The 21,347-nt window shown below is 41.2% G+C and overlaps 1 protein-coding gene across 1 annotated transcript in view; it reads left to right on the plus strand.

The window, feature by feature from the left end:
• LOC135492953 (oxysterol-binding protein-related protein 11-like) overlaps positions 1–17,117 on the plus strand; it is a 51,786-nt gene extending 34,669 nt beyond the window's left edge. Inside the window, exons 15-22 of the mRNA XM_064779700.1 lie at positions 3,465–3,639; positions 5,199–5,309; positions 5,872–6,032; positions 6,601–6,681; positions 9,808–9,927; positions 11,830–11,991; positions 12,329–12,394; positions 13,225–17,117. Of these exons, the coding sequence (XP_064635770.1) occupies positions 3,465–3,639; positions 5,199–5,309; positions 5,872–6,032; positions 6,601–6,681; positions 9,808–9,927; positions 11,830–11,991; positions 12,329–12,394; positions 13,225–13,299 (951 nt within the window). The 3' untranslated portion in view covers positions 13,300–17,117. The remainder of the gene's footprint in view (positions 1–3,464; positions 3,640–5,198; positions 5,310–5,871; positions 6,033–6,600; positions 6,682–9,807; positions 9,928–11,829; positions 11,992–12,328; positions 12,395–13,224) is intronic.
• The last annotated feature ends 4,230 nt before the right edge of the window (positions 17,118–21,347 follow it).

The following is a 21,347-nucleotide window of genomic DNA, read 5'->3' on the forward strand; positions in this document are numbered from 1 at the left end:
ATATCTGCTGCAAGGCAACAAATATCTGCCGCAAGGCGCTTCAAATATCTGCCGAAAGGCATCAAATATCTGCCGCACCAATAAAGTTCATTTTGTTAACCAACTCTTTATCTTCTTTTCTTCACATACAAAAAAGACCGTCCCAAACATTTGGCTGCATCCACTTCATCAATGTCCAGACAACAGTCGGTTCATTTGACCATTGTAAAGCACCAGGCCCCACCTCACAAAATACACTGTAATAATCATGTACCTTGTGTCCATGTGCATGTTATTAGTTCCACCTACGCTGCATGAAGACAAGGACTCCACTCTTTGACGTCACCACACAACTCCTTGACGTCATCACACACCCCACTACTGCAACGGCAATAGAAATGACTTTACGTCATAATACCAGGGTGACGTCAACTCAGTACTTCAGCATGCACTGATATAGCAAGAAGGTCTTTCGCATCAGCACTTCTGCGTGCTAGACGTTATAGCTTCACGTTGCCTCATAATAACGTTACCGACACACACTTGGCCCTTGCCTTCACCTATCCATTTCAGCTGAGCGCCAGGCCCTTGGGCCTCTTGTTGAAATAATTAACCCTTTCACCCTCTAATCCTGAAACAAAACTATCTCATTTCTGAGTGTAGATCTTCATCAAGGGGTTAACGCAATGGCATGAAGTGGTCATGACCATAATAACCATAAGTCCTATCTTGTCAATTTCATATTTTCTTCAAATAGCTACCTTATGTTGGTTAGATAACAGGCCTAACGTAATTCCTGGCCATAAATCTGTGAGCATCTGTGCATTTTGTCCTCACTGTTTGGCTTGTGTCCTGTGGTATGGATGTAAAATGGTCAGGCCACAGTACACCCCTCATCAGAGGTCTTTTCTGGTTACTGAATATCTCCAAACCAAAAGTGTCCCTGCTGTTCTTGAGCGGATCCAACGTCAATTTCCAAATGTGAGAGTTCCAAGTCGTGCCACTGTCTTCAACAATGTCAATAAGTACCGTACTTCTGGAACCAGCCACAATCTCAACAAAGGGAGGTCGGGCCGACGTAGGACGGAACGTACTCCAGCCAACATTGAAGCAGTGAGGACCCTCCTCGACGAACACCATGTCGGACAAGAGAGAGAGGAGACCATCAGCTGCAGAAGGAACGGTCTTGGCATGTCGTCAACCACATTCAATCGTATCTCGCGCCTTGACCTGCGATTCCACCCGTACCAAATGATTAAGAGGCATCAACTTCTTCCCGACGATTTGGCACGTCGCCTACGATTCTGCCAGTGGTTGCTTGGACAGCGGCAACGTTTCCTCGATGACTTTATCATCGGAGATGAGTCTGGCTTCGCCATGAATGCTTTTGTGAACAGCCATAACGTAAGGGAATATCGCCCGAGGGGAGAGCAGCCACTTGATTTTGCATACGAGCGCAATGACGCCCGGCACAAGGTAACGGTCTGGATTGAGTTAGTCGGCAACAGAGCCATCGTCGGACCTTTCTTCTTCCGCCAAAACCTGAATGGCGAGGACTACCTCCAAATGATCAATGAACGTATGGTTCCCGCTATCAACAGAATGCGCAGGTTTAGGCCACAAGGAAGGGATGCCATCGAATTCAGGCGCACTTGGTGGGCGAAGGATGGCGCGCCACCCCACAAACGGAGGGTTGTTACCGAGCGGCTGACAGAACTGTTCGGAGACAGAGTTGTTGCGTTGAACAGACCAGTGGAATGGCCTCCGCGGTCTCCCGACCACTCGACTACTTCCTGTGGGGCCACCTTAAATCAAAGGTTTATGTCACACCCCCTGCCAACCTGGATGATCTTGAGAGAAGGATCACAGCCGAAGTTGAGATCTTAAGGGAAGACGGAGCGGTGATAAGGCGTGATGTTGGACACATGTTGCGAAGGGCACAAATCTGCGTTCAAAGAAACGGTGCCCACGTGGAGGACTAATGAACTTTTGATTGTCCCATTGCACCATGACAGGAAATTCCAGAAAGTACGAGAACTTTGTAAGGAGAATTGTGTGATTTGACAGTTTAATTCATTGTACATTTACATGTACATGTACATTGTGAATGCTTTGTTAAAAATGCCAATGGGCTACTGTACAATTAGGTTATTTTTTCTTTTAAGTGATCTTCCTCAGCCGAACAATGACGGTGTACGCTTATATTCATGTAAACCTAACAGTCAGTACATGTAAAACAGTTTAAGTTTCTTGACCCCTTGATGAAGATCAACACTCAGAAATGAGATATTTTTGTTTCAGGATTAGAGGGTGAAAGGGTTAATTATTTCAAAAACGCTTTGGCACGCGAGTAAAACTCCATCTAAACTTTTCATTCACTTTGACACATCCAATTTTAACCCTCACATTCCTGTGCGCAAAGGACTTTAATTTTTCAAAATTCAAATTGTCCATGCTCATTGTAACGTAAAGTGTTAACGATGACACTGGTATAATTCGATGCAAAATCACACCCTCTACAAAGGGGTGTACCAGTTTTTCGAAACTCCTCCCTATGTTAATTTTATGATGATTTTTTCGACAGTCTAATTTTTTCTGATACACCCTGTAGTAAATTAGTTTGCACCTCTTGATAATTCTAAAAAGCCCTACGCTGTTCATTAAAAATTTGGAATTTCTAATTCAATTTGGAAATTTCAGCATCGCCTTTAAGCGCACATATATATACAAATATTATACGTACAAAGTTTCAGCAAATTTGTATGCATATCAGCTCTAGGGCATTGTGTACAACTGCACTTTTTTTCCTGGACCACCAGTAATTGTGAACAGCGTACCCCTTTTGAAGGAGAAGTGACAATTTTCACATTTTTGATTTGATATCATGAAAATAACAAACAGTAGAATCAAAAAAAGTCACAGGGCGGAATCCATACTTCATGCAAGCAGGGGGAGGGGGGAGGGGGGACGTGACATGGAAAGTCACCTGCAAGTCACCTGCACAATTTTATGGCGTCTGATCTTTGCCAGATTTGTCCTTTATATATTTGTATTACTGGGGTTTTTGCAGTGGCATGTTTGATTATTATCATATTTCAGCTTTAAATCTGCGAACACTGTCAGTTCACCTTTAAGATCTACATGTTGTCCTGTGGCATCCAAATTCAAAGGATGTTTTTTCTTTGCACATTTCACAAGGTTAAAGGATGAAGAGTTAAGATTAAAGGGCAATAAATCTTTCGAGTGTCAGTCATTGGCAAAGTCTGACCTGTGGAATACACTTGCCTGCCGAGAAATATTTCAGCTTATACTATACGAGAAGCTTTTTGGCTGGTTCTCAGTGCATCCAATTCTGTACCACTGGTATTTTGACCAGCAGAAAAGCAGTAAATGAGTTTAATATAATTGAATTGGAAGTTATCTGTTTTCATCAATAACCACAAAGACCCTATTTATTGATGACAGTCTTTTTCCCTTCTCTCTAGGGTTCTGTTGCCAAAAAACCATACAATCCAATCATTGGTGAGCATTTCCATTGCTCGTGGGATGTGAGTAAGGAAGCACTAAGTGAAGCTAGTCGCCCAGTGAATGGAGATGTGAGGACATCGGATGATATCAGATTGTCCTACTGTGCTGAGCAGGTCTCTCATCATCCTCCTAGTAAGTAGTTTAAATGTCATGTTGTACTGAGCAAGTCTGTCATCATTCCTTGAGTAAGTGGCAGTAATTAGGCCATATAAAATAAATTACCTGATTCTTATCAGCGCCCGGGTTGATTTTCGGCACTGGGTGGATTTAAAAGAAGTATTTTATATATTAATTATAAAAGAGCTGTGTCCCACATTCTTCCGCATCAAAGTCAAAATTTATATTTTATAATATATTTGAAGGGCTTAAAATTCAATTTTCATTGATGAATATTGCCGTGATGATGGATTTAAAGGAATGAAAGATCAGTCCCGTCAGTCTGCTCTCTACCCCCAATTTACGTCATAGTCTTGCTCAAGCCAGACATTGCAGCACATCGAATAGCATGCTTTACATCGTCGCCAGCACAGATCATACAGCAGAGACTATAAGGCAATTTTGCCAGTAGTTCCAGAATCAACCTTTTTGTTACTACCTTTTTGTGGTGGATGACGTCATATGAACATTTTTGCGACAAAATTTATATATAAAATATAAATATAAATTGTCCTACTGGACAAACTTTTCACCAATGGTCTGATGAGAATCAGGTAATTAATTTTTTTCTTGCTCTACCATCTGCTTTGTCTCCTACCTCAACTTATTACCGTCATCATCCGCTGAACAGGCCTCTCAGCATTCCTGGAGAAAGTGGTTTGAATTCCTACTGTGCTGAACAGATGTCTCATCATTCTCCAAATCTGGCCCTTTGTATCTTGTTGCATAGAAAAGCAGTCTGCTAGGTTCAGTTCATTCCCTGGGGCTTGGGGAGACCGTCCGTGTGGTTCATTTGGCCAACTCTCGTCTCCTCGCGGAGCGAAGGCAAGTTATTGGTAACGATCCTTCCGCAGGTTCACCTATGGAAACCTTGTTATGACTTTTACTTAGTCTAGGATCCTCATTGTCTGATACCTTTTCTTTGGTTTTGTCCGGTTAGAGACAGGGATTATTCAATCTCGTCACAGATAAAGGCTCAGGGACGGTTAATGGCACCCCGGCTTCCTTGCAGTCGCTTAGGGAATACCATCATGCACAGACCTCAGCCTATGATCAATCAGTTGAAAGTTAATTTGCGGAAAGCCATGATGGTGAAAATGATATCACTAGATGTAAAGTCCAAGATGGACACCTTTGTGGTGAAGATAGATCCGATAGTAATTGGATGACGTTGATGGCGTTAATGACATGATAAGTGACCCTGACAACTGGTCATCAGTGATAGTGTAATGTCAGTGGTGACATCCTTGAACCAGTGCCAATTTTTTGGCGGGGAAGAAATATTTTTGGACTGTCCCGGCAAACATGGAATATAAATAAATCAGTAGTACCAGCATCTAGTCTGGTGTTTCTAGATCAGTTATATGCTCAGTGAGATGACAATAATGATAAGCTGTGCAGTTCAAATATCTCTAAGGAACTAGTATGATGAAATCTTTGTTCATAGGTACATGTAGCTTTTCAGTAAGAGTGATACCTGTTTGCATGGAGGCTTAACCTGCCTGTGTTTTCATTTCTATCATTTTTGTTTGCAGTTTCCGCATTCTATTTTGAATGTCCGGAGAAGGAGATCTGTATGAATGCCTCTATATGGACCAAGTCAAAGTTTATGGGAATGAGTATAGGGGTCGTCATGGTAGGAAAAGGTGAGAAAAATATTGTCCACCGCATGATGACTCATGTGACTTGATAGCCATTTATAGCCATCCAGTTCATTCTGCATAAGCAGAATACAATGGAAATAAGATATTCTTGTATCTGTGATAGAGACAACAGGTTAATTTAATGCCCCCTATCACTCAGGGAAACGTATCCCCCTCTGATAGTGTTCTGTTGAAGCAGAACCAACCGGATGACTGCATGTTCTGTCAATTGATTAACTACAACAGTCCATCTCGTGGTCATAAGAATAATAAGTTTCCATGACCACCATGGAAATTTGACTAATCCACAACAAGATTACCAAGTTTTCAAAGATCATCTGAAGCAACTCTGATGCATTATCAAAACTCATTGAACCTGAAACAGTTTTACGTCAGCGAAACAAGGAACACTTGAAGAGACTTCTCTGCGAAAGATCGTAGACCTGGCAGGTCTTTATTAATTTCGGGTAAATTTACATAATAATAAATAAAGTGGTCCATCAATTTTCGTTTTTTTCCAGTAAAGCAGTACCAGCAAAGTATTGTGATTTTCATTTCATTTCAGTAACATTGTCTCTATTGGGGCACAATGAAGACTATGTATTTACGTTGCCAAGTGCTTATGCAAGGTCGATCCTGACCGTTCCGTGGGTCGAATTGGGTGATAAAATAACGATTAACTGTCCAAAAACAGGTTACTCCTCTTCGGTAACCTTTCATACGAAGGTGAGTGTCAGATCTCATGAAAACATGATGTTATGAGCTAACATGCTTTCTAACAACCGGCCTTGCTATTCAACTTGTGTGATATTTTGTTTCACCTTTGTGTCGAATTTTAAAAGTAACAGCTGAAAATAGAAATAGAGAACTTGTTGCTTTGAAATTTAACCAGAAATTTTGGAACCGTGCTGAGTAGGATAAGGAAGGCGTGGCAGGGTTTGATGTTAAAATGTCTAGTGGGAACTGTTCCCTCCTCAAGCAGAGAAAACAGTATATGCATCTAGAGGGAAAAGGTCAGGTCAGCATACTGACATGTTAGTGGTTCAAGCTTTTGGAGGAATATCTTACAAATATAATTATCAATAACCATAAAAGATTAAAGCACTGTAATAAATGAAAAATATTAATATGACAAAAAAAATGCAAACCACGGAAAAGCATTGTCGGGCATTGAAACCCGGGTTGCCCAGTTCATAGTTCGAGCAGTCATACTGCTTGCGACATGGAGCCCTTGCTGTTGATCTCAGTTCCGAGACAAATAATAAAGAACCAGTACTGTCAATTCCCTATTCAGAGCATTTTGAAAGATTCCTCTCGCGTGCAAGCCATTGACGACCCACAGAGTTCTAAGGTGGCAATACTAGCAGGGTCTAAGGTAGTGTATCGGGTGAGGAAAAAAATGCACCAAACTTTAACGTTGTATTTTTTTTCTTCTCTAAAACACAACATAGCGAATTTATCCTTTTTGAGATAAGACATGGTAAAGTTTGGTACATTTCTTATTGTCCACCCGATTGTATTACCAAGGTGGACAGAGAACTTGCATGAGAGGGATCATAGATGAGACCTTGCTTTTTGGCTCACCGTAGGGGAGTCTATACAATACCGCAGTGTCCGTCGTCATCGTCTGTATCCTGTTTCAAAAACATTGGCACGTTTCTTAACTGCTAAAGTATGAACTTGAAACTTTGTACAAATGACCCCCCCCCCCCCATGTCAGGTGACCTCTGACACTGATTTTCGGTCCGATCTGATTCTTGACTTCGCCATCAGGGGCCAAGTGGAAACCTAAAAAGTGTGATATCTCTCTTATAAGTGACTCGTTTTCGATAACATTTTTCGAGTAGGTTCTCCTAGTAAGGATCCATCACATATCACACAGGTTTTGATTTGACATACTTTTCAAGGTCAAGAGGTCAAATGGCGTAAATTGTCTGTTTGAGTGTAACTATGGCATGTTTCTTAATCACTAAAGCTATGAGCTTGAAATTCAGTACACATTACTCCCTACATGCACGTCTTATAATTTCGGATGCCGAATTTCAGTCTGATCTGATTCTCGACTTGGCCACCAGAGGGCCAAAACTAAAAAGGTAAAAAGTGCAATATTATGCTTATGAGTGACTTGTTTTCGATGATATTTTTATGGTAGGTATTCCAAGCAAGGATACATCACATAACCTGTTTTTTTTTATTTGACCTGTATACTTATACTACCTATATGTTTCTTAACCAGCATGAATTCCTAACCACTAAATATCAATACGGTGAGCATAATGGCCCCTGGCCTGTTCATTTATTGTAAATGATCCCCGACTCAGTTTTTCAAGCTTCGACTAGTTATTTTAGGCTAAGGCCCAAGAAATCTGATAAAAAGCTTACTTTTTACCTGGAAGGTGTGTTTGTGACATTTTTTTCAGGTAGCCAGTCTCATCTATGAGGGCTTCCTTCCTGTAGTTCCTCAACGGGAAAACATGCTGAAATGAATGCTTTTGGGTGTTGCTGGTACTGGGATATATTATGGGTTCTTGCAGAAGGGATGTATCCATGCCATAAATTAGACTACTTTGGAATCTCGTGGTCTTGATATAAGGATGTGGCTGTGTTAGCGGAACGGTCTTTTTTTTTTTTCAAAGAACATTTCGGGTAGCTGTGTTGCGGTGTTTTGTCCAACATGAAGAAGTCTATCACAAGCTCTGGTATAATGGGCACAGGTATTTGTTTATTTAGATTGGTCAATATAATTGAGATATCCTGCATGGCTGGCTTAGTTGCCATGCATGTGTTGCAGTTACACACCTTAGGCATGCTTTGTATTGATAATACGGGGTGAAGTAAAAGAAAATTATATATATCTTTAAAGTTCTGCTACATGTAATCAATACTTTTTGTCTCCAGTTGCTTTAATGTCATTACATGTACCTGCATTATTATACCGGTATTGCACAATGAGTACTTACATTTTTGGCTCACCGTAGGTGAGTCTATACAACACCGCTGTGTCCGTCGTCTGTCGTCGTCGTCTGTCGTCGTCGTCTGTATCCCGTTTTAAAAACAGTGGCATGTTTCTTAACCACTAGGGCCATGAACTTGAAACTTTGTACACGGGACCCCAAGGTCAGGAGACCTCTGACAATGAATTTCGGTCTAATCTGATTCTTGACTTGGCCACCAGGGGGGCCATGAGTGGAAACCTAAAAGTGTGATATCTCCCTTTACTATTTACTCGATAATTTTTTTTGTAGATTCTCCTAGTAAGGATACATCACATATCATACGGTTTTTTGATTTCACCTATTTTTCAAGGTCACAGAGGTCAAATGGCCTTATTTTTCCATATGAGTGTAACTATGGCACATCTCTGAACCGATAAAGCTATGAACTTGAAATACGGTACACATGACTCTCTGCATCATATAACCTCGGATACTGAATTTCGGTCTGGTCTGAGTCTCGACTTGGCCACCAGGGGGCCAAAACTAAAATAGGTAAACAGTGCAGTATCTTGCTTGACAGTGATTTTTTTCAAAATGATATTTTTAATATAGGTATTCCAAGCAAGGATACATCACATGTCATACCGGCTTTGGTTTGACCTATATACTATGTAGAATGTTTCTTAACCATGATGAATTCCTAACCACGAAATATCTATACGGTGAGCAAAATGGCCCCTGTCCGTTTCATTTGACACTTATGCTGCTGAGCAGGTTTTGTTGGTTACGGATCATACTGTCAGACCTCATTTATACACAGGAGGAGAGGAGGAGCAACCAGACGGTGTAGAAGAAAATATATTAGAGAGGTCTAGCAAAAGAGAAAAAAACACTTGGTCTCCAACAGCGAGTGTGTTATTATGTGGTCTTGAGTGTCTAATTGGTGATCAGTGACACCCAATAAAACCTTCTCGATGGAAAAGTGCTAAAAAATGTAAATCAAATGGTCACTGTGCAATAAGGAATGTGGATGTTGAGGTCAAACGAACAAGAAACCAAAAGTATTCATGGTGGTGATTGAAGCCTGAGAACTTTTTCTCTGACACGATTTTGCTCATTGCATTGATTCTTTTGCAGTTGTTCAGGGAACCAGAAGGGCTGACAGCTCATTATGTATCCACCCGTCACCCCTTCCATTTTCTTGATTTGACTGCCAATCTGACATATGCATGAACAATTTCGTGTACAAATAAAATGATTTTGTGTTTGACGCTCGACTGTAGTACTGATCTCAGAATTATGTGAAAAATTTAATATACATTGGCTTAATGTTGCACTTGCAATTTTGACTAAGTATTTGTGGTCTGAATGAGGTCAGGAGTGGACTAAAAGATGGATGACAAGCACTGAAGATAAACCTTTTGTACATTAAACATGTTAAAGTCCTGAATTCAGACTGTCAGAGTAAGAAAATGAGAGTGAAAACATGCCTGTTCTTAAGGTGCTTTATTTTCACCATTATTTTTTGACAATAAAGTCTGTCATAAAGTTTTCTTCTTTCACAGCCATTTTACGGAGGGAAGTTGCATCGGGTGACGACCGAGGTGAGAAACAATGCCACACAGAACATTTGTTGTCGAGTGACGGGCGAGTGGAATGGTGCCATGGAGTTCTCATTTTCAAACGTGAGTAGGAAAATCATAAAAACTAACATGATCTAAAGGTTAGAGGGTCCACAAGACTTGAGCAAGAGGATGCAGTCCCTCTAATGTTATTTGTTTTCGCAATTGAAGTTCCCGCCACCACCAGATGATGATTATCACAAAATTGTGCAGTGGCAGTATGTGGCTAAATATTTCTCCTTGAAAGAATTGTACAGTCCGGTAGTTATGCAGTATTTCAGTTGTGTGATTTAATAAAGAATGTTTGTGGCTGGTTTTAACCTTTGAAGGGTTTTTACCCCTCAGCCCAAATGGGCTAGAGGGGTATTGTCGTCCCGTGCGCCGTCCGTCCGGGCGGGCGTCTGCTACTTGGTTTCCATCGATTTCTAGGAGAACAGCTTTGACAATCAATTCAATTTTTGGTATGTACATTGGGGGTGACTAGAGGAAAGTTCCTTTCGAAAACAGGCTTGTTCCAATTATCAATATGGCCACCAGGGCGGCGTGTTTGAAATTGGTTTCCGTCAATTTCGAGGAGAACCGATAGTCTGATCAAATTCATTTTTGGTATGTACGTTGGGGGTGACTAGAGGAAGGTTCCTTTCGAAAACCGGCTCGTTCTGATTCTCAATATGGTCACCAAGGCGGCGTGCGTGAAATCGGTTTACGTCAATTTCAAGGAGAACTGTTAGTCCGATTAAATTCATTTTTGGTATGTACGTTGAGGGTGACTAGAGCGAGGTTCCTTTCGAAAACGGGCTCATTCCGCTTATCAATATGGCCACTAGGGCGGCTTTCTTGAAATCGGTTTCCGTCAATTTCGAGGAGAACTGTTTGTCCGATTAAATTCATTTTTGGTATGCACGTTGAGGGTGACTAGAGCGAGGTTCCTTTCGAAAATGGGCTCATTCCGATTATCAATATGGCCACTAGGGCGGCGTGCTTGAAATCGGTTTCCGTCAATTTCGAGGGGAACCGTTTGTCCGATCAAATTCATTTTTGGTATGTATGTTTGGGGTGACTGGAGGAAGGTTCCTTTCGAAAACCGGCTTGTTCTGATTCTCAATATGGTCACCAGGGCAACATGCTTGAAATTTGTTTCCGTCAATTTCGAGGAGAACGGCTTGGAGGATGGAATCAATTTTTAGTGGGCATAGGCCTAATGCAGTTTTGTAAGGGGAAAGTTCCTTTCGAAAATCAGCGCAATTCGAAATTCAATATGGCCGCCACGCTCACATCCTCAAAATAGGTTTCCACAATTTTAATTTCCATATGCAAACTAGCCACTCCACTAAGCCAACTTCACCATTATCTCACCTTCAACCTTAATAGGCTGAGGGGTTATGCTCGCTTTGCGATGCTATTTTTTGAAGGAATATTTGTAATCAAGGTATCAAGAAATAGTTTTGGTGCAAATGACGTCATTAATGGTTAATTTGCACTGAAGTTCATGTCAATTCTCGTGAGTCAATCTGACCATAGCTGCTAAATGTGTAACGAAAAGAATAGCTTTATCATCATTGTTTCTTCCAGACAGTATGCATTTGGGTTTTGTAATTTGACCTATATCATAGTCAGATAGTTTAAAGGGGGACTATAGGCAGGAGGGAAGGGGCTAATTTGGCCATCTTCAGGTGACTAGTATGCACAGTAAGGGCCCTTGGTCATGTCAGACTTAGAACTAAATATATCCCTTGTACAAGCGTGAATCATTTCGACCTACTGTGAGATGTGAGAGACCCCTATTGGCGGCTTTGTGTAACTTTATCTTGCCTGCCTAGCTGCTACCTATATTATCCCTTTAAATGGTGTAAATTCCCAGCTTGGATGAAACTATTTCTTGTTTCTAAATCGTAGTTGAATCCGGCTATGACCCTATTGTCATTCACCTTACACCGTGATGATATTCCGACATCCTCATTTCAGGGTGATACGAAACTAGTTGACACAGGAACGTTACCGACCACGATGAAGCGCGTTCGACCGATAGAGAAACAAGAGAATATGGAGTCGCGCCGCCTCTGGCAACATGTCACAAATGCGTTACGAGTCGGAGATATCAACACTGCCACGGAACATAAGAGATTTGTAAGTTAACGTGGAGCTAAGCAGTATTGTTTCTCTGCATCTTAATCAACTTGATCTCGCTTTGGGTTACAGATGTCATATCTGTCAGGTGTTTCTGTGTGTCATGGCATTCTCTTTGACAGCTATTGCTGGTAGATGAAATAAATTTGGAATCGGACAAACTTGAAAAGAGAGGTTAGGGTTGATGCTTTTGAACTCGAGCATGACATGACGGTAGATAAAAGCTTTCTACGTCGAATGTCCTTGCTAATTCAAATGTTCAGAACGTCCTTTGAAACTTGTGCAACTATTATTGCCAGTATCAATTTAGTTCATGATGGAGCCTTGTCTTTTTCAGTTGGAGGAGCGACAGAGGGAGGGTGAAAGGTACAGAAGAGAAACAGAGTCAGCTTTCCCAACCAAGGTAAGCTTCGTATGCATGTACTTCAGTCGTTGACCATTCTCGACTTCCGGGTTATGACATAATAAGACTCGTAAGCACCATATCTAAGAATTCTAACGGCAATTGGGCAAAAGTATAATTCAACAAAATACATTTAAACATGTTTAAAGCGCTCCTTTTTAAAGTCCTCTCTGGGAAAACTGGCTAGTCTCGTCATAAAAACCTTGATTTTTACCAAACAATGTTTGTAAAACTTGTTGTTTTTCCAAATATATTTACGTATATTTCAGGCACCGTAAAAGATACAAATTTATCTATCTTAAAAAAATATTAGTGGTGACAAAATGTGGCTTATAACCCATGCTGTGTGCACATGTGGATAACTCTATATGCCGAAATGAGTTTTAAGGAGCCACTTTGGAGTGATCTATTGAGTCAATTTGAGGTCACCAATCTCTGATCATCGTCATTTAGGTGATTAATAAAAGTTGAGACTACATGATTGACTCAATGCCCATCTGAGGCATCTCATCTTTCACTATTCTTTACCGTTGTCTTCTCACTTCCAGTATTTCCATGTTGAGTGATCTATTGAGTCAATTTTAGGTCACCAATCTCTGATTGAAAGTTGAGACTACATGATTGACTCAATGCCCATCTCATCTATCACTATTCTTTACCATTGTCTTCTCACTTTCAGTATTTCCATGCAGAGTGATCTATTGAGTCAATTTTAGGTCACAATTCCTGATCACCGTCATTCTGGTGATTAATAGAAGTTGAGACTACATGATTGACTCAATGCCCATCTCATCTATCACTATTCTTTACCATTGTCTTCTTACTTTCAGTATTTCCATTTAGAAGGCGACTCGTGGACGTACAATCATGTGCTCAGGAACGGACAGACAAAAGGCACTGTGTAACTTGAAGCACTTGGAGAGACCTCATTGATAGTGGTTCCGTAATTGACAGGAAATCTTGGCGGTGTTGTGAAAAGACTTTCGTGTGCCCTTTTGATGGGAATCAAGATGGATTGCTTTGCTGAAATGTTACGTTTTCAAACTGTCTTTGCTAGAAAAGTAGGGGGCCTACTCAGTTAAAAACATGTCAAATGAAATCACTGTTTGAGATCTTGCAACTAATACCATTTGATTGTTATGCCCCGCTCCACGGGGCATAACATGTTTTTGCTAACATCCTTTTCTGCGTCATCCACCATGTCTACATGTTGCGGTCACTTAACTGGAGCATTTTTGCAGCTATCACAATGAAACTTTATAATCATGTTATCAACCTAATTACCTTGGATTGGATTGCTTGTGGGCGTGTTTTAACTTAGTGAAATAACTGACAGACTGACAGACAGCTTGGCTGTTTACCCATTATAGCCTGAAGCCTTGTGAACATTTGAATTCTCAAAAGTCTTTAATTAGTTACGGAACTGTATAGAGTTGATCATATGATCACATGTCGGGTGGATCTGTAAGCATGATCACACATGTGGATTTGTGGATCTGTGGATCTGATGTCATTGGATGTTAAAAAACGATTTGGTTGTGTGGTATGGTCTCGTCGCTCACAGGGACTCAAGGATTAGACATGTTACATTTATTTGACTTCCTTCAGTTCACTCGAGAGCAAAGTCAGGAGTTTGGATTGGATGTCTACTAAGTCAAGAATTATGTTTATCTCAACAAAGCCTCTAAAGTCAAAAGAAGGCTGATACATCCACGATTAAAAGAAATAAAACATTGTGACCAAGGTGTTTTTGAATGTGCCACTTGGCACAATTGGAATGGGACCATTTGAGAAAATAGAAATGTTTTTCATCTTCATGTAGATACTCTGTTATGATTGAGTATTGCAATGAATCTTATAAAGTTTATCATAATTCCAATATGATGTACCTGTGATATTTTTCTAGGTATTTGTGATTTCATTGAAACCATTGATATCATTCCCATTTCTTGTCATGTTTTTGTATAGGTGATTCTAAGGAGAAGTCATTCAGAAGATGAGGGTCAAATATTGATAATTATTTACTGTTTAAGGGAGCGTCCATTAAGTACGTACGCATGAAAATGCCAATTTTGAGACCCCCCCTCCCCATGTATGCACCTTGTACGCATTGACTCATACCCCCCCCCCACTCCTGTACGAGCGTACGCCTAGAGAACCTTGAATTGCCTAGCAGACGAACAGACATAGTACCTGATTTTGCTACATTGTAGCGCCACAATCGAATTGGCAAGTCGACTGTGCAATTTTTCTCCGACGGCGACACGCATTACCGGGAAATTAAACGACGCTGGAAATTGCTAAAACATTGTAGTCGGGTAACATCCGAACCCAGCAGCGTATGAGTTCACACATCTTGTGAAGAACAAGTATGATTATCCAAATAAGACTAAGAAAGAGGAGAAGATTATTATGATAATATTTATTTATTTTTTATTTGTTCAAAAAATGATTCTTGGGTTGCGTATGTACGCAAGACCATTAACCCCCCCTCCCCCCCTGTACGCATAGTGTACGGATTTCATAGACCCCCCCTCCCCCCTCAGTGCGTACGTACTAAATGGATGCTCCCTAACCACAAATTTTCGTGGGTGATTTATTTTCAGAGCTTCATCGAATTACTTAGATTTGCAATTCAAAAATTGTGAAAAATGTTTTTTTGATTGGAAGAAACGAAAGAAATTTCATAATCCTCAGAGAGAGAAATGGTGAAAATATTATTTTTTTCAGAATATTTGACAAATTGCAAAAGTGATGTGTTGGGGAAAATTTGGCGCTTCACAGAACAATGAACGAAAAGATAAAAATTTCGTACCTTGTAGGAAATTTTGCCAATTGGCTTGTTTCTGCATTATTTTAACATTTTCAGATTATCCTCGACATCATGATTTCATTGTTATTGCACATATTGCAGACGACTTGGTTAGTGGATTTGTGTTGATGAACTATAGGTACCCAAAGGCAAACAGACTGTGTAAATACATTGGTGTATATAGTGTACAGAAATTTAAAATATCATGCATTCTTTTTGAAGAATTTCTAGGTCCTATTGATTCTAATGAGAGAATATGTGATTTTAGACTGACATATCTTTAGCTCGCCTGTGGGGAGTTATACAATACTGCAGCGTCCGCCGTTTGTTAGCGGAGCACGTTTCATAACTGTCAAGGCCAAATTGCCGAAATTTGGCTTGCTGGTAGCTTTTGGCATTGGGCTCTGACCTACTTTCTTGCCATGTGGCTATCTTGGAAAACCTTGTAGTTATTATGTTTGGTTCATCTAATAAGGCTGCATCTCATGCCATTCATGTCTTTTATTTGAGCTACTTGTCAAGGTCACAAGGTCAAAGGTTAAAAGTTTACCCTTGTTCCTTACGTTTTGTTTTGGTGTACTGTTGAGGGTTCTAATTTGGTCTTGAGGAGAGTCTGAGTTCAAACTATGTACGCACCAAATTTCGGCCAAATTCAAATATTCTAACTGTAACCATATTCCTGTACTACACCCACAGGTAAGCACATGGCCCCTGGCCATTTTACTGGTGAATTAGTTGAGTAATCATTGTCATTTCTCAAGCTTATCCAACAGCATGCAAACTATCTGTTTTGAAATGGGGTGAAGAAAAAGATTGATCTTTTTCCAGAATTGACACTTTCCTTGAAAGATGATTTAGAAATGGAGCAGGACATGTTTACTGGTAACTTTATCCAGGTTTTCAAGGAGTACAGTCCTAGGTATATTTGACATCCCTTCTATTTCGCATAAGTTACGTTCAACCTAGGCTAGCTATGTTTGTGGAAGCTGCATGCCGAGTTAGTACGCGCAGGTTGCAGCTTATTGCAATATGTTCCTCAAAGGTTACAGGTATGTTACGCTCTTCGTATGTGAAACGGATCAAACCAGATGATATTGCAATGATGAATTTTAGCTCCAGAGAGGTGAGCTTATCTTATGGCACGTTTTGTAACCTGTGCGCAGGGTAGCTCGTAGGCTGCATGAAACTTATACACAAATGTAGCAAAATATACACACACCAAGGAATGTCAATTGTGATTGTGACTGTATATCTATTGTGCAGTAAGAATTCTCGTGGATTAAATGTACATGTATAAGCAGTTTAAAAAAAAGAATTACCATTTAGTCATTTTATCCAAATACGTAACTTTAAAATCATTTCGATGAAATGCATGTACAGTTGTGTGTCTCATGACCTGATGATATTATAGCAAATCCACGATTCCACCAAAACTCACAGGCATATCCATTACATCAACATCTACCGGTAGCGTTCTGTCGAAGCAGGCAAAAATGTGTTTTATTAAGAGTGTTCCATAGTTGAGTCTGTGAAAGTTGTGATACAAATGGACAGTCCGTGCTAGATTTAGAAGACAAACGACACAAAAATACTGTTTTTATGGAATATTAACTAATTCGTCACTTGTGCTAAACAGAAGGCACCGTCTTGGTACATGTAAGAACATGAGGTCAGAAAGCATGTTACATGTAGCTCATAACGTCGTTTCATGTGCATTGAGATGTACATGAAACAACACGTCAACATGATGTTATAAGCTGACATGCTTTCTGACAACTGGGCCCTGGAATACTATTTTCAAATACATTCTTGTCAGATTTTCTTATGTCATGGGGTATTCCAGCGTTTCATCTTATCCTACATGTAATATATCATAAAATGAATTGTAATAAAAGAATGAACCTGTACATTATTCAGTAAAAAAATTCTGTTTTAGTTTTGATATTTGTACCACAGGTACGAACAAATTAATAGAACCAGAGTTCTCATTTTCTCATTGAAATTGTTAAAATGAGAACTCTGGTTCTATTAATTTGTTCGTACCTGTGGTTGTTGTAGTCCAACTCCTTGCCCTAACTTTAATAATTGTACTTGTCACTGTCGTTTCTTAAAGGCCTACGCCGTGCGTTAAATATTTTGAATTTGTAATTGAATTTAAAGATGTCTAATTGCGGAAATACTTACTGAATATAAATTTCAACATTGCCATTGTGTAGACTGATATACAAATATGAATACCAAGTTTAAACAAATTTATATTCATAATAACTGCACTATGGCATTGTGTATTAGTGGATTTCTATATTCTGGACCACAAGTAATTATGAACGACGTACCCCTTTAAAGGGCAGTAGCCAGGTAGGCATATTAAAGTACATGGAATTGTCAATAGGGGTCTCTCCTATCTCCTATCTCCTTTAGTATATCAAAACTGTTCATGCTTGCACCAGGAATATTCTTTTTGCTAAATGAACCATACCCCAGCCCCCCAGCCGCATAAAGACCACCCGGTAGCTCCTGCCTGTGTTCCCCTTTTTACAAAGGTCATCTAAAGTGACAGTGACAGGTCCAAGATACCATAAGGAACACCGATTTTCACACCCTGACCAAAGTCAGCAGTTACAAGACAAGGTCATCTTAAGTGACACAAATTAACACAACTTGACGAGGGTCAGCAATTACAGTACCAAGTCACCATAAGGGACACCAATTATCCGAACCTGACCTGGTTCAACAGTTTCGAGACCTGGTCATCTAAAGGGGCACCAATTAACACAACCTGACCAGGGTGAACAGTGACAGGACTAAGTCACCATAAGGGACACCGATTTTCACAACCTGACCGGGTTCAACAGTTACAAAACCTAGTCATCTAAAGGGACACCAATTATCACAACCTGGCCAGAGTCAACAGTGACAGGACCCGGTCGTCTAAAGGGACTCCAATTATCACAGCCTGTCTACTCTAGGGTCAACAGTGACAGGACCAGGCTATCTAAATGTAAGAGACACCACTTGTCACAGGCTGACCACAGTCAACATTGACAGGACCTGGTCGTCTATAAAGGGGACACCGATTTTCACAACCTGACCGGGGTCAACAGTTAGAAGACCTGGTCATCTAAAGGGACACAATGAGGGATGAGGGTCAACAGTGACAGTACCAAGTCACCATAAGGGTCACCAAAATCAGAACATGACCTGGGTTTACAGTTACAAGACCTGGTCATCTAAAGGGACACCAATTAACACTACTTGATGAGGGTCAACAGTGACAAGACCAAGTCACCATAAGGGTCACCAATTATCAGAACATGACCTGGGTTTACAGTTACAAGACCTGGTCATCTGAAGGGACACCAATTAACACTACTTGATGAGGGTCAACAGTGACAAGACCAAGTCACCATAAGGGTCACCAATTATCAGAACATGACCTGGGTTTACAGTTACAAGACCTGGTCATCTGAAGGGACACCAATTAACACAATGAGTGACGGGTCAACAGTTAGAAGACCTGGTCATCTAAAGGGACACGATGAGGGATGAGGGTCAACAGTGACAGTACCAAGTCACCATAAGGGTCACCAAAATCAGAACATGACCTGGGTTTACAGTTACAAGACCTGGTCATCTAAAGGGACACCAATTAACACTACTTGATGAGGGTCAACAGTGACAAGACCAAGCCACCATAAGGGTCACCAATTATCAGAACATGACCTGGGTTTACAGTTACAAGACCTGGTCATCTGAAGGGACACCAATTAACACTACTTGATGAGGGTCAACAGTGACAAGACCAAGTCACCATAAGGGTCACCAATTATCAGAACATGACCTGGGTTTACAGTTACAAGACCTGGTCATCTGAAGGGACACCAATTAACACAACGAGTGACCAGGGTCGACAGAGACAGGACCAAGTCACCATAAGGACACCGATTTTCACAGCCTAATCAAAGTCAGCGGTTACAAGACCTGGTCATCTGAAGTAGCGCCAATTAACACAACTTGACCAAGGTCAACAGTGACATACAGCGGGGGGCATACCTATGTGTCCCGGTACCTATGTGTCCCGGTACCTATATGTCCCGGTACCTATGTGCCCCGGTACCTATGTGTCCCGGTACCTATGTGTCCCGGTACCTATGTGCCCCGGTACCTATGTGTCCCGGTACCTATGTTTCCCGGTACCTATGTGTCCCCATAGTAAAGGGGTACCTATGTGTCCCGGGACCCCTGTTGAAAGGTATACAAGTACACCTATATATGTGTACTGGTAAAAAAAGGGTCAGTGACATTTACTCATGAAGGGCTCATGAAGCAAGGCTGTCGCATGCACATCACATACTTTCCGCAAATTCCTGGAAATCGATCTTCACTAAGTTCTAGGAAATACACCAACCCCTTGCACAGAGCTTTTGGACTGCAGTTTAGAAGTAGCCATGGATGTTAGACTTCTTGCAGGAAATCGTGGTGGTCAGGTCCTTGTAATTAATGGATACCGCTACCGCAAGCATCGAAACGTTAATGAAAGAATTCACTGGCGGTGCTGGAGGAAAGAATGCAACGCACGTGTTCGAACGAATGTGTTCAATATGGAAAACCTTGAAGGTGGGAATGAAATTCGCATACTGTTCCATGAGGAACACGCCCATGAGACTGATGACAATATGGTTGATCGTGCTCTATTGAGGGAAACAATGCGGGAAGCAGTATTGGATAACCCTGCTCGTCCAGTTAAGCGTGTGTATGATGCTACAGTTGCTGATGTACACAGACAACATACGCAGGGTGGTGGAGACCGACCTCCCCCCGATCGACAATTTTCTTTCCTTCCGAACAATTCTGAATAGAACCAAGATGAGCCAAATGCCAGAAATCCCAGCTGCAGTCGAAGATGTCAACATAGCTGGGCCTTGGTCAGAAACATGGCTGCATGATCGCTTTTTGCTCCATCAGGATAATGACGGGGTATCTCCATTTTCGCAACTGATGCAAACCTAAGAGCCCTCAGGAGGTGCAGTGAGGTCTATATGGACGGAACTTTCAGATCGTGCCCTGCCCCATATAAACAGTTTTTTACAGTCCTTGGCAGGTACCATGGCTGGATGGTACCTTTGGTAGATGTGCTGATGGAACATCGGGGAATCGGGCATTACCGGCAGGTTTTGACAGCCATTTCGCAGCACGTGCGTCATGTAACGCACCATCGGTGGAGGCCACGGATGGTCATCTGTGACTTTGAACATGCCCTTATTTCTGCTGTGGAAACGGAGCTTCCTCATGCCCAAGTCAAGGGATGTTATTTCCACTTCACGCAGAACATGTGGAGGAAAATTCAGGAACTTGGCCTGGCGGGTCCATACCGCCGTGACAGAAATCTTCGAAAATGTCTGCGTAAATTGATGGCAATTGGCTACCTTCCCTTGGCATTAGTCCAATTGAATTTCAATCTTTTACATGCAGCGAGGAGAACAAATAACCTCATCAACAGATATCCGGCATTAATGGACTTCTTTGCTTACGTAAGGAACACGTACGTCAACGGAACGTTCCCACCAGCCCTGTGGAATGTCTATGATCGCAACATGGATCTACGTACGAACAACAACGTTGAAAGTAATTACATGTTGAAAATAATCCCACTAATTCTAACTTTCCAGAACTAAAACGGGGTTATTCAAAAATCCCAAATTGAAAAAGTGTTCTCAATTCTATGTTCCTGACCAGTGGTATTAACTGATGCTTTGTGTTAGCACCTCCTTTTCACAAGTTGTAGCCGTTTTTGATACTGTCGACTTTTGTAGACTCTGTTCCTGAGTTAGTCCTGAGGGGGTTAGTGATGTTCTTCAATTTGAAATGTGCTCATTACAGGTTATCATAAGCAGCTTAATGATACTGTTGTTGTGAAGCACCCTTCACTGTAGATGTTTATCAGGTATTTAAAGGACAACCAGGCATCTGTTGAGACATCCATCGATGCTGCCGATCGTGGAGACGCACCAGCACCAAGGAGAAGGAAGTGGCGCCAGCTGGAGGCCAGGCTTGTGCGTCTCAAACACCAATATGAAGATGGGGACCGGGACCTAAATTCGTACTGGAGGGCAGTATCGCATTGCATTGGGTACGAATAAA

This window comes from Lineus longissimus, chromosome 8 (genome assembly GCF_910592395.1).
Source record: "Lineus longissimus chromosome 8, tnLinLong1.2, whole genome shotgun sequence".
In the NCBI taxonomy this organism is placed as follows: Eukaryota; Metazoa; Nemertea; class Pilidiophora; order Heteronemertea; family Lineidae; genus Lineus; species Lineus longissimus.